Here is a 12,726-nt window from a genome sequence, read left to right as displayed (position 1 = left end):
ACTGGTTTAGTGGGCTCCTAATGATCTGTTCTCTAATACAACAAACACAACCAAACGCCACAGCAAATTTCAAAGCTCCACGCTCTGTGCTGGGTGGCAGTGAGCATGCGTTTCCTATTCTGCTGCCAGTGCCTGAGGGTCTCCTTGACACCAAGTGTGAGACGGCCTTTCTAAGGAGGGGATGAAGCTGAGACCTCAGTGACAAAAAGAAAAGTCACTGCAGGATCTGCAAGAACTTTCCAAAGGCCCTAAAGTAAGGACAGTCCCTGCGTGTCTGCAGAGCAGCAGGCAGCTAACATGTCCAGAAGTCAGTACGAAAGGTGTACAGCAGTCCTCCCTCATCCACGGGGAAACGCTCCAAGACCCCAGCGAATGCCTGAAACCAGGGATGGTACCAAACCCTGTACATTCTATGTTTTTCTTATACATACACACCGATGATAAAGTTTAATTTGTAAATTAGGCACAATAAGAGGTCAACAACAATAGTAAAATAGAACAATTATGACAATATACGTCATATAAATGTCCTCTCTCTCTCTCTCTCTCTCTCTCTCTCTCTCTCTCTCTCTCTCTCTCTCATAACCAATCTGATAACTGAGACAGCTACTAAGTGGCTGATGTGCAGCGCGGATGCACTGGACAGAGGGATGACTCCCGTCCTGGGCAGGATGGAGAGGGTTCGCACTCAGGATGGCGCTCAATTTAAAACTCCTAAGTTGTTATTCCTGGAATTTCCCATGTAACATTTTAGGACCATGGTTGAGCGGGAGTAACTGAAACCGAAGAAAGAGAAACCGTGGAAAAGGGGAGACTGCGGCAGCGGCAAAAGGTGTCGTCTGAGAGGGAGCCAGAGGCCACATGCCACGGGGCCTCCTAGGCCAAGGGCTGAAGTCCAGGTTTTACTTCAAGTGAAAAGAGAAAGCCTCTGCAGGATGCTAAGCGAAGTAGTAATAAAATAATCTTGTTTGTTTCTTCAAAATCCCTGCGGCTGTCCTGAGGAGGACGTCTTAGAGGGCACACTTACTTGCTGACTTGGAAACAAAAAGACCAGCAAGGAGACTCTTGCATTGGTCCAGGCAGGAGGTGAGAGCAGGTGGGAGAGGGTGGTGGGGGGAGGAAGGTGGCCGGGTTCAGGACAGGACTTGGAGGTAAGCCTGACAAGGGCTTGTCGACCACGCTGGGGACATGGGGTGGCAGGAGAGGCAGTCCGAACAGGAGGTTTCCAGGTACCTCCTAGGATTCTGGCTTGAGCAGCTCCATGGTGGGTGGGAATTGTGAATGGTGCAACATTTCCCTACAACAGGGAAGACTGGGGGGTGCAGGTCTGTCCTGATAAACCAGGTGCTCTGTTTCAGAGACAAGTGACTCATACCAGGTCACATCACTAACGCGTGACAGGCTAGGATTCAAACCCAGGCCCCCTGTTAAGTTACAGCCTGTGGAGACAGCAGCCTGTCCACTGTGCACGCGGGGCGCTGACCTGTTCCACGTGGCCCTTCCGCATCTCCAGCACGGCCAGGTTGTTGTAGGCCTCGGCGTGGTGGTTGTTGTTGACCAGAGCCAGCCTGAGGCACTGGTGGGCCAGATTCGTGTCTCCCACTCCCTGCAAAAGCAACACACATTTCCGCACACGCCGATCCACACGCTTCCTCCTGCCACCTCCTCCCGTCCGGGCAGCAAGTGCCAATCATGGGAGTCAACTGGGGAATTGCATGTGAGAGGATTTATCCCGGGAATGCAAAATGAGTACGGTGACCCTGAGAAACCTCTACATTGCTACCTAAGACTGTTGCCAAGCCTGGATTCACAATTCCTGAAAATGCCTTCAGACTGACTTGCGCTACCTTTTCTATGACAGAAGTGATGTCAGAGGAACAACATACCACAGCTATATGTCCCAGGTTGTACCAGACATCAGCTGCCTCTTCTTCGTTTTCAGCCAGAGAAAGGGCACGTTCGAATGAGGTCAGCGTCATGTCGTACTGCTGGGCATAGAAGCAGCAGAGCCCCAGGTTGTTGAAGAGCTGGCAGTTATAAACGCCCATCTGCAGGAGGCGCCTTTTTGAGAAGAGGAGACATATTTGGGTGTCAGACCAACTTTACAAATGTTTAGACACATGTATTTTTTACAAAGTTAGAAATGAATTTATTTTATAATTTTAACACCCCCAAATAGAAATAGAAAGTATTGCAGTTGATGAAAAAAATGTTAAAGCAAATACAAAAGCATGCCTTTTTTAATAGTGCCAGTTATGGGAAAGGTGTCAGAGGCAAGGTTAGACACAACTTATGTAAGTTTTTTCCCCTCCAAAAAGCTTGGTTAGAGAATCAAAATCTATCTATATAAAACCCTAATATGCAAATCAACAGAATGGTGGAACAACCAGTCACTATGACACACACTGATCACCAGAGGGCAGATGCTCTACGCAGGAGCTGCCCCCTGGTGGTCAGTGTGCTCCCACCGCAGGAGTGCCACTCAGCCAGAAGCCGGGCTCACAGCTGGCAAGCGCAGCGGCGGTGGCAGGAGCTTCTCCTGCCTCTGCAGCAGTGCTAAGGAGCAGTAAGCCAAGCGGTAAAAAGTGAGCAGGCGGGCAGTAAGAAGGAAGGATCCCGGATTGTGAGAGGGATATTCGACTGCTGGCTTAGGCCTATTCCCCCCAGACTGTGAGAAGGCGCAGGCCGGGCTTAGGACCCTCCTCCCCCTAGTGCACGTATTTCATGCACCGGGCCTCTAGTAAGACATAGTCACATAAAGTAAAACCCACACATTTTTGCTTCATAAAGCTTTTGTACCCATAGGTAAGCTCCTAAACCTCCTGACCTAATTTGAGGATGTTTAGCATTTACTTCCACGTTTTTAGCTGAGTGGGTCCTGTTTTTGGCGATAAGTATTTTGTGGTTTAGCTGCATCTACCGACCTCCAATGGGCTCCCACCAAGGAAGACAGACCGCTATAGCTCAAGAAGCCCATTTGCTTCAATGCATCATTAATCCCACAGGACAAAGGACAAGAGTTCAGATAAGCAAATAAAATCCAGCCCAGCTGCCCTGAGGAACCCATGACCCGCTTGGGGGCAGGGGAACAGTCAGCTGCGTAAGACAAGACAGCACTGATATTATCACTTGTATGTATCTGGGAAGAACTCTTGTCAGTTGCCAGTTACCTCCTTGTATATTACCTAAGGGCTGAAGAGGAAATCAAAATTTAAAAATTAATCCAGAAACAAGCTGTAGGATAAAATAAGTCTGTGCTCAAAAGAGAACCAGAGAACAGAATTCATTTAGAATAAAAAAGTTTTTGAACAAAAGTTGGCAATACTTCTTCACAAAACACAGGACGCTGTTTCAGGTCCCCATTGGGGCTCAGAACCTGGGGCCTGCTTCTCTTTGCAAATCTCACCCCCATCTCAGCTTCAAGGTTGTTATAGTACACAGAGTGGCATTAATGAAGGCAGAGATGGTGAGAGGGAGGTGCTTCCAGCAGCCATTAAACTGTTACTGGTCAATGACAAAATGGCTAATTCATACAATGCCATAGGGTTAAACACTCAGGTGATTATCGGGGTGTGTTTCTACAAGATGCCAAATATCTGTGCGTTTCCAAATTTTTAGAGGTCACTTTTAATGCTTATAAAACACCTGGGTGTTTGAGTTTCTAGTCTCATACAGACATGGCTTATACACTATTTCTCTCCATTTGCATTCCCTCTTTATTACTGTCTCGCCAATAGTCCGCAGGAAAGGAGTCTTACAAACTGAAGGCAGAGCTCACCTGTAGAAGCGGAGGGCGACTTCTGGTTGATCAGAATAAAAGTGGTTGCTCCCAATGCATGCAATGGCCTCCATGTGAGTGTTGTCCTGTTTCAAAACTTCTTTGTAGTATTCGGAGGCCGATGAGATATTGTTCATTTCCTATTCTCCAGCAAAACAGAAGAGCAATAATTGACTGATATTGCCAAGACGTTACTTTCTGACTGGTTTACGTTTTCTCATTCAGTAAGTATTTATTAAGAACCTACCAGACTGTTCTAGGCCCTGGGAACACAATATAAACCAAAAAGATAAAGTTACTATCCTCAGGGAGACTGCATCTGGTAGGGAAGAGCAACAAATGAACACACATGTGATGTGATGTTGGACAAGGACCGGGATGGAGAGAAAGACAGAGCAGGGTGAGGAGACGGAGGCTGCTGCTTCAGAAGGGGCCGCGGAGGGGTGCCGTGTGCACAGGCCTGGGTGAGGTGAGGGCTGAGACCTGAGCACATCTGCTGTACATACAAAACATCTCCACCGGCACGTGCAGTGTAGGCTGCGATGCTAGGACAAACTTCACTAGTGAACGCTAAAGCCATTGTCACATAGAGAAAAAGGACACGCTGGAAATCTTCGTGCGGTAAACTATGCGCCCAGGGAAACGAACTGTAAATCTAAAGGGAATGCTGCATCCGACCAGCTCACGTCTGTGCTTAGTCCTGATCACCCTACGGGGGCATGGCACTGTCCCCACGAGGACACTTTCCTCTCGACATCTTTCTTCCTCTGAGTGCGAAGTGAAATTCTCCCTTCCTCACAAAGCCCTCCCCTGTGCGCCCATAACAGGATATGTTCCTCCAACTCCTGGCCAACGCGAAGCAGGGCAAGGAAGAAGGTAGCTGGTTAAAGGATCTGTGCCCTATCGCAGCCATGGCAACAGTAACTACCACAGAGGCGTGGAGGGAACTCTGACCAGCAACCACAGGCTAGAGGTGCCAATGTTCTCTCGGTTTCTCTGCCAGCACTTCCTGCCTAAGGAAGACCGGTAGAAGGACTGGGATGTGAGAAGACAGAGCATGAAGGTGCAAGAGCATCGGACAGTCAACCCTATATATGAATGCCACTGGGTTCACAGCCCAATTTATTACCCTTCCTTCCCAAGCTTCTTGGTCATAATTCTGTTCAATGTGGAGTCACACACGTAAAGATACAGAGATATAGAATTTTTATTGAGTGATCAAAGTTCTCTATTTACACTAGAGGCCTGGTGCACAAAATTCATGAATCGGGGAGTGGGGTGTAGATCCCTCAGCCCAGCCTGCACCCTCTCGCAATCCGGGATCCCTCAGAGGATGTCCGACTGCCGGTTTAGGCCCGATCCCACAGCGGGATCAGGCCTAAATCGGCAGTCAGACATCCCTCTCGAAATCTGGACTGCTGGCTCCTAACTGCTCACCTGCCTGCCTGCCTGATCGCCCCTAACCACTCTGCCTGCCTGCCTGATCGCCCCTAACTGCTCGCCTGCCTGCCTGATCGCCCCTAACCACTCGCCTGCCTGCCTGATCACCCCTAACCACTCTGCCTGCCTGCATGACTGCCCCTAACTGCTCACCTGCCTGCCTGATCGCCCCTAACCACCTCTGCCTCAGCCCCCTGAGACTTCATCTGGAAGGACGTCCAGAATGATGTCTGGAAGTTCGTTTGGCTGTCCGGTCTAATTAGCATATTATGCTTTTATCATTATAGATGTTTATCAAAACTATATTTCAAAAAGAAAAACAACCTTCCCAGACAATTCAAAAATACTACTGTTTTTCTTTTTTATTTTTATTTTTTTTTTATTTTTATTTTTTTCAAAATATATTTTATTGATTTTCTACAGAGAGGAAGGGAGAGAGACAGAGAGTTAGAAACATCGATGAGAGAGAAACATCGATCAGCTGCCTCCTGCACATCCCCCACTGGGGATGTGCCCGCAACCCAGGTACACGCCCTTGACCGGAATCGAACCTGGGACCCCTCAGTCCGCAGGCCGATGCTCTATCCACTGAGCCAAACCGGTTTTGGCTGTTTTTCTTTTTTAAAGTGATGCATGTTCATTACAGAAAATCTGGAAAATATTGAAATTGTAAAACCAAAAATGAAAATCATTCATATACTACTACCCAGATATAGAAACTATTAATATTTTTCCACTCTTTTTCTAACAAAATAATTTTTAAAATATCATAACTAGCATTTCAAGGCATTTAAAAGAGAACAGAGATGCTTCTATTAAATACTATATTGGAAGTCCTAAACAATAAGATATTTTTTAGTTTGATAAAATAATTGAAATAAGAAATGAAACCATTTGTAGCTGATGATTATTTTATTACTTAGAAATTTTAAGAGAACCTGTGGATAAGGAATTAAAATTTAAAGAGTATTTAGCCAGGTTGCTAGTATCAAATCTACTTTTAAAAATTAATGCATTCCTACTAACCAGAAATAATCAAACAGAAAATACAATAGAAAAGAGGATCCCATTCATAGTTATACACAGGAATACATCTGTGCAGAAAAAGTTAACATAGCAGGTCTGAAACTGTTATTCCTAGAAAGATCGGTTTACAAGGTTGACCCCTGGGTGGCATCTCGGAACTTTGCTAGTTCCCTAGACTGATATAAAACTTTCCCAAATGATAAGAATGGCTCACCTCACCTACACTGTACAAACAATATCGTTTTTGCTGAACATGTGTTTGACTTTTGGGAGTCTGGGATTTGGGTACGTGATAGGCAGAGGGTGCCTATATGACCCACCCCTTGAAATAACCTTGTATACCAAGTCTCCAATGTGCTTCCCTGATAGACACCGCTTGGCACACGTGGTCATAGCCTGTGGCTGAAAGAACAGGTGTGTCCTGTGTGAGTCCACGGGAGGTAGGGGGGTGTGGGGGGACTCTTGGAAGCTCGTGCCTGCTTTCCTCTGAACTCTGCCCCAGGTGCCTCTTCCCTTTGCTTCAGATCTTTCTAATAAATCACCCAACTTCAGGGTGGTTTTGGAGACCCCCCAACAAAACATTTTTATGAGATAATTACAAAATATGTTTCAAAAAAAAAGAGATCAAAATAAAAGGAGACATATTGAGAATGGGAGGAGAGGCAGCCCACCCCACCCCCTCATTCTTGTATTCAACTCAAGTCCAATCACTATCCCTGCACAGTTATTTTTAATGGTTCTTGACAAGTTAGTCCTAAAATCAATATGGGAGAGCAAAGGGCCAAGAATAACTAACTGTGAAGAAGAACAGGTACGGGGAATTACTGTAAAGCTAAAGTAATTAGGCAGCAGGGAGGACACCTCAATGGGGCTTTTCATGGAATTTGTCAACATGATGCTAAAATTTATAAAAAATAAGCAAAGTACAAAATAGCCAAAACATTCCTGATAATGATGAACAAAGTGCCCTATCAAATAGCAAGTTTTATAAAACCACAGTAATTAAGATAGTATAATATTGGCATAAGGTTAGACAAACAGACCAATAGGACAGAATAGAAGGCCCCAAATCATATCTACCATATATAGAAAAAAAATTATACTTGACATTATAGGCCTTTTGGAAAAGGTCCATAAATGTACAATAAATGTACTAGGACAACTAGCAATCTATAGAAACTAATTTAAATCCATATTTCATACCATTCTCTATACATTTATGTATGTTTGAAATACTGCTTAAGAAAAAGTCAGCTTTACTAAATGCATACACTAAAATCACTTACTCTGTTGGTAAACTACAGGCCAGCAGTCCTAGTTTTATAAATTGTTCTCCTTGCTAGGACCCCAGAGGACAATGGGCTTACTCAAGAAGCATATAACCTCAATTTTACATCAACTTTTTGAATACTATGAACCTCACCTCATAGATCCTGGCAATTCCACAAAGTAGGGTTACTTCTCCTGGAAACTTATCTAAGCCTTGTTTGAAAAGGTTTAAAGCAGTCACAGGTTGATCCAATGAGGTGTAAACCTAAAACCAAGACACAGTTCAGTAAAAGTACTGGTTCTTAAAATAACATAGTATTTGTTATGACAATTGGTTACATAATTGCTTAGTAACAAATTATCTCCTAGAGATTACAGTAAAAATTGTGTAGGATTTCCAATAATGATGTTATCATTTTATCTCCACATGTTGTATATGAAGCATGCATTCATTTATTCCATCAACAAATGCTTATCGTGGGCTTATTATTGTCACAAAGACGGAGCAGTGAGTAGACAAAGATCAGGGGAAACTCTTTTTAGGATAGAAGACATGAATATGTCTACAGGTTGGCCAAAAGAATCAATTATGAGACTGAAGTTGAAGACACTGGAGAAAGAAGGGAACAGGCTCTGAGAGAGAGCAGCAGGGGAGACCTTGTGGAGACGGTGGTTTTGGAAAAGGACCCTCAGAAATAGAGGGGAAACAGATTTGTGAGGAGTGTGGGCAGGATGTTGAGAGAGTTGGCACTTGATGGCTTTCATTTAATGAGCAATCAGGATATTAGCATGAATAACCCACATAGAGAATTTAAAAGGAATCTCTAAATTAGAGAATTATTTTATGTATAGAAATATAAGATTATGGCTTTTTCCTTCATGAGCATGGGTCCTCTATTTCTTCCTCCACAGCTAGTTTGTGCTTTGAAGAGGCCCAAATAGATACACAGGAAACTGTTTACAGTGTTTATTACCAAAATATAAGACTAGCGAGAAAGTATGGGTGAAAAATTTTTCAACTTTACCTTATATATTTTTTGACTTCTTTTTAAAATATAATAAATTATATAATTTAATATGCTAAGTAATATAAAATATTGACTAATTATTTTTAAATTAACCATCTAGGATTGTAAGAAATAATTCTGTTCCTAAAATCTGCTGATCCCTATTACTTAACAATCATTCCTTCATATATTAAAAAAATAAGTAAATTTTACCTGTATACAGTTATGCAGACAATGGATTTAAACAAATTCATTTATGGAAAAATAAGTCAAACCATATAGTTAACATAGTTAAAATTAAAAGTACATTTTTTAACCATGTGGCAAGTGGTTATCAACAAGAAAGTAGTCAAATAGTATGACCTGAATTTTAATTTCAAGCTGTCAGAAAAGTTTAAGTCTACTGTGATTCTTAGTAACTTCTTTAAGAGTTGAAGTTTAGTATATAAGGTGCAGTAGATTTAGGTACCAGACAGTTCAATCGTGTTTGGAACCACTGTACACGCACTAAGATTAGCACACTAAGTTCAAAACACAGCTTTCATTAGTTTTCTTTCAGTATGCTAACGTTTAATACCTATTTACGAAGTAGTAGCACTTCCATGTATATCTCATCCTCTTTTCAACCTCCTTCACCACACTTTTCAATTGAAAAAACTCTTAGAGGTACGGCACGATGACATCACAGCCACCAATTCATCAAATGTTTCATTTCAAGTAGCCTTGGTGAGGGTCAAGAAGTAACTTTACCCCAATACTGAAAATTCTAGGTGTGCCCTCGCTTCTGCTGTGGCTGTGGGTGGCACGATGAGGCAGGGAGTAGGCTCCGGAATCAGCAAGTCCTGGGCCTGAATGCTGGCTCTCAACAGCCAGGTGACCCTGAAATCTCACTGACCCTCCCCGATCTCCTTTTCCTTAAGAGCAGAAAGGAAATATTGAAACCTACCTTGTGGAGTTGCTCTAGGGGTTAAATTAAATGTGTATGGAACAGACCTGATACAATTCCTTACACTGAATAGGTGGTCCATACAGGGAAAATATTGTTTTTGTTATTACGGCAGAGCCAAGAAGTAAAGGACCTATATAAGAACAACCCCTGTTTTGCACAGTCTGCTTAGGTGGGAGACAGTGTGTTGTAAATAAAAAGGTGTGGGGGGGGGCCTCTATGGAGCCTGCACCCATAGGAGTGGTAAGCCTGTGATATTTTCTTGTGCTCTAATGGGCAATCTTTCAAATCTTTTTTATGGCCATCAATTTCTCCTGAACGGTTCTTCTCTATATGGTCTCACATTTTCCCTTGCTAAAAAGAAAAATAAGTTAAGTCTGAACATATTAGCTTGCCAAAATATTCCTGAAGAACCTAGCAACTCTCCCCATGCGCTGGCCAGAATTTACACAGTTCTGAGGAGGCAGATTCCACTCAGATTAGGAATACTTACCTTTGCCAAGTAGAGAAATGTATCTACCACTTCCTGCTGCTTCAGAGCTGATTTAAATTGCTTTTCTGCTTCACGATACATTCCTAACCTAAGAAAAGCCATTAAAAAATTAGGCATGCATCTTAAAAATAAATACTCTAATATGCATTCATACCCTCAGGCTTTGGATAGAGACAAATTACATCTGTAAGAGTAAGCACGTAAAAAGAAGGTAATGCTCCCCCACATATATTAACATGTAGTTTGTATAGTTTAGTAAAACATTGTCTAGTTCCCATATTCACTGTCTATCTAACCCTCAAATGCTGTGTAGTGTCTGCTGCAGTCTAGTCACAGCAGGACCAAGAGCTGCTGGTGAGCCAGGTCATACGGGTTCACCGCCCAGAGAGCTTATGATCAGCGGGACATATGGCAAGTGACCTGGATAAATGCTTAGAGTCTCTATTTTACTGGAAGAGCTAAAGGATGCCCTTTCTTAGAAAACATCATTTGCCCTGAGACAAAAATCCAAATTTTAAAACCATTTTTAAACAATGTTGATGTAAGTAGTAACTGCCACTTGAGTTGACAGCTAGACCATTTTGTCATTCTAGAAACATTTTCTTTTCCTCTCTTGGTGTCTGATGCCGACTGTCCTAGCCTACCACTGTGAGCTTTGTTCCTCGTTTAACTGTAACTGTCCTGGTGTCAGCACCCACCCCTTCTGCCCGGGGAACATTTCGTTACCACTAACTCAATCATTACAGCATACTCAGCCTGTCTTTAATAGGTTTGTTGGGCTTTCTTATAACTACTCCCCCCATACCCCGAGCCTTCTAGGAGCTACTTAGGCACTTTAATATTGCTTTTATTTTGTGAAATAAAGTCAGGACAACACACAGTATGTTCCACTGTGCTGCTTTCACTTAAAGGCTAGAAAAGATAGCTTTGATCTCTTTCCTAACCTAAGCCTCAAGCATTGGTGTGGCTATACCCTAATAGCTATTAGAAGACACAGGATTAAAGGGGTTAAACGTGACCCCCCAAAAAAAAAACTGGCCTAAAGTTAGATATATGATACAACAAAAGCCCCCACCTCTTCAAAGATCTCACAACTTTTACAAGGAGTAGTTATTAAAATTTTACCAAAGACGCTAAAAGTTCTGGCAAACAGCATACTTATATACATAACTTGAACTAAACGTGCAAGTCTGAAACATGTGGCTGAAGTTCATCACTGACTTCCATGAACACCTCATTATTCACGAGAGTCTGTATATTTTTATCTAGTAAGTTGTCTCTTTCCAAAAATGACTGAAAAGGGATTACAGCAAAAAGACACATATAAACAAAAATATGAAAACAGAAATAGCTTTTTAAAAAAAAATCAAGGAGATGGAAGCATAAAACAATTTTTTAAAAAAAAAGAATCAGAGACATTGAGATACCCAGAAACCAAAGAAAAAGAAGTCTTTAATTACTGCATCCTTAAGAGCTCATTTCTTCCAGTACTATCAAAAGGAATGTACCACCTGGGTTCTTGTGCAAAGGAAATGGAGTGGGCCATGTACACAGCAAGTGTAATGAACACATCAGTCAGATTCATGAACACAGGCCAATATCAGAGTCAGAGTCCAGAGATAATCCCCACCAACTGCCAACGTTGTCTCAGCAATTTAATTCAATAATCATCAAGCACTGACTGCATGCACATTTCATGATGGTAAGGAGACGCAAAGGTGAAGATAACAATCATATCCCAAAGGCACCAATAAAGACTGAAATAAAACACGCTCACAGGTAAACTTAGTATCATGGCAATGAGAACCAAAGGTGCTTGGAGAGCTCAGAGGAGGAGTGAACCAATGTAGTTTCAGGGAGGAAGCAACAGACAAGATTTTGACCGATAGGGTGAGGTGAGGGTGAGGGGACATTTCAGACAGAAGCAAACTACCAGAATAAGCACACAGGCAGGAGAGTGCAGAGCATGGTGGGGAGATGCCAAGTTGTCCTGGCTTAGCTGAAAAGGACACAATAAGGAATGGGAGAGGCGGGCAAACGTGCAGCCTGAGACAAGACCTTGGATACCACCCCTAAAACCCAGACTTCATTGTAAAGGTAACGAAAGTTAGCCAGAGAAGCCAACAAGAGCTGTGGTTTCACAACAGTTGCATGGACAGTAGGAAAGACTGATGGACGCAAAAAAATACACACACACACACACACACACACACACACACACACACTGAGTGGCCAGATTATTATGACCACCCCATCAGTACAATGAAGTGAATTAGTTATACAAATAATAATAAAACCTTGAGAGTATTTGCTTAGGGAAGTTTTCAATATTCAGTATTTTTGCAAGTGTCAATGAAGTACTGATGGGGTGGTCATAATAATCTGGCTGGTCATAATAATCTGGCCACTCAGTGAGTGTGTGTGTGTGTGTGTGTGTGTGTGTGTGTGTGTGTTTTTATATATAAAAAAAAGGGCCCGGGGGCCCAAAAATTTTTTTCTTTTTGGGGGGGGGGGGGGCCCCCCAAAAAAGGGGGGCCCCCCCCCGGGGGGGGGGGCCCCCCCCCGGGGGGGGGCCCCCCCGGGGGGGGGAAGGGCCCCCCCCCCCCCGGGGGGGGTGAGCTGGGAGACAAACATTAAATTTTTTTTTCCCGCCCGCCCCCCCCCCGGGGTTCTTTTTTCTTTTTGGGGGGGGGGGGGAAAAAGAAGTCGGGCATCCTTAACTCTTTTTGGGGGGGGGGAAAAGGGAGAACCCCCCCCCCCCCCCCCG

General features: G+C 43.4%; 1 protein-coding gene across 1 annotated transcript in view; it reads right to left on the bottom strand.

Annotated features, from left to right (window-relative positions):
- Nucleotides 1–12,726, bottom strand: part of LOC102442848 (tetratricopeptide repeat protein 8) — a 37,990-nt gene that overhangs the window by 1,644 nt on the left and 23,620 nt on the right. The window contains exons 8-12 of the mRNA XM_006106486.3: nt 9,960–10,047; nt 7,668–7,778; nt 3,779–3,918; nt 1,887–2,061; nt 1,484–1,606 (exon numbers count right to left, since the gene is read on the bottom strand). Of these exons, the coding sequence (XP_006106548.1) occupies nt 1,484–1,606; nt 1,887–2,061; nt 3,779–3,918; nt 7,668–7,778; nt 9,960–10,047 (637 nt within the window). The remainder of the gene's footprint in view (nt 1–1,483; nt 1,607–1,886; nt 2,062–3,778; nt 3,919–7,667; nt 7,779–9,959; nt 10,048–12,726) is intronic.

This window comes from Myotis lucifugus, unplaced genomic scaffold (genome assembly GCF_000147115.1).
Source record: "Myotis lucifugus unplaced genomic scaffold, Myoluc2.0 scaffold_837, whole genome shotgun sequence".
Lineage (NCBI taxonomy): Eukaryota > Metazoa > Chordata > Mammalia > Chiroptera > Vespertilionidae > Myotis > Myotis lucifugus.
The sequence above is the reverse complement of the archived record's forward strand: the minus strand, read 5'-3'. Positions and strand labels throughout refer to the sequence as shown.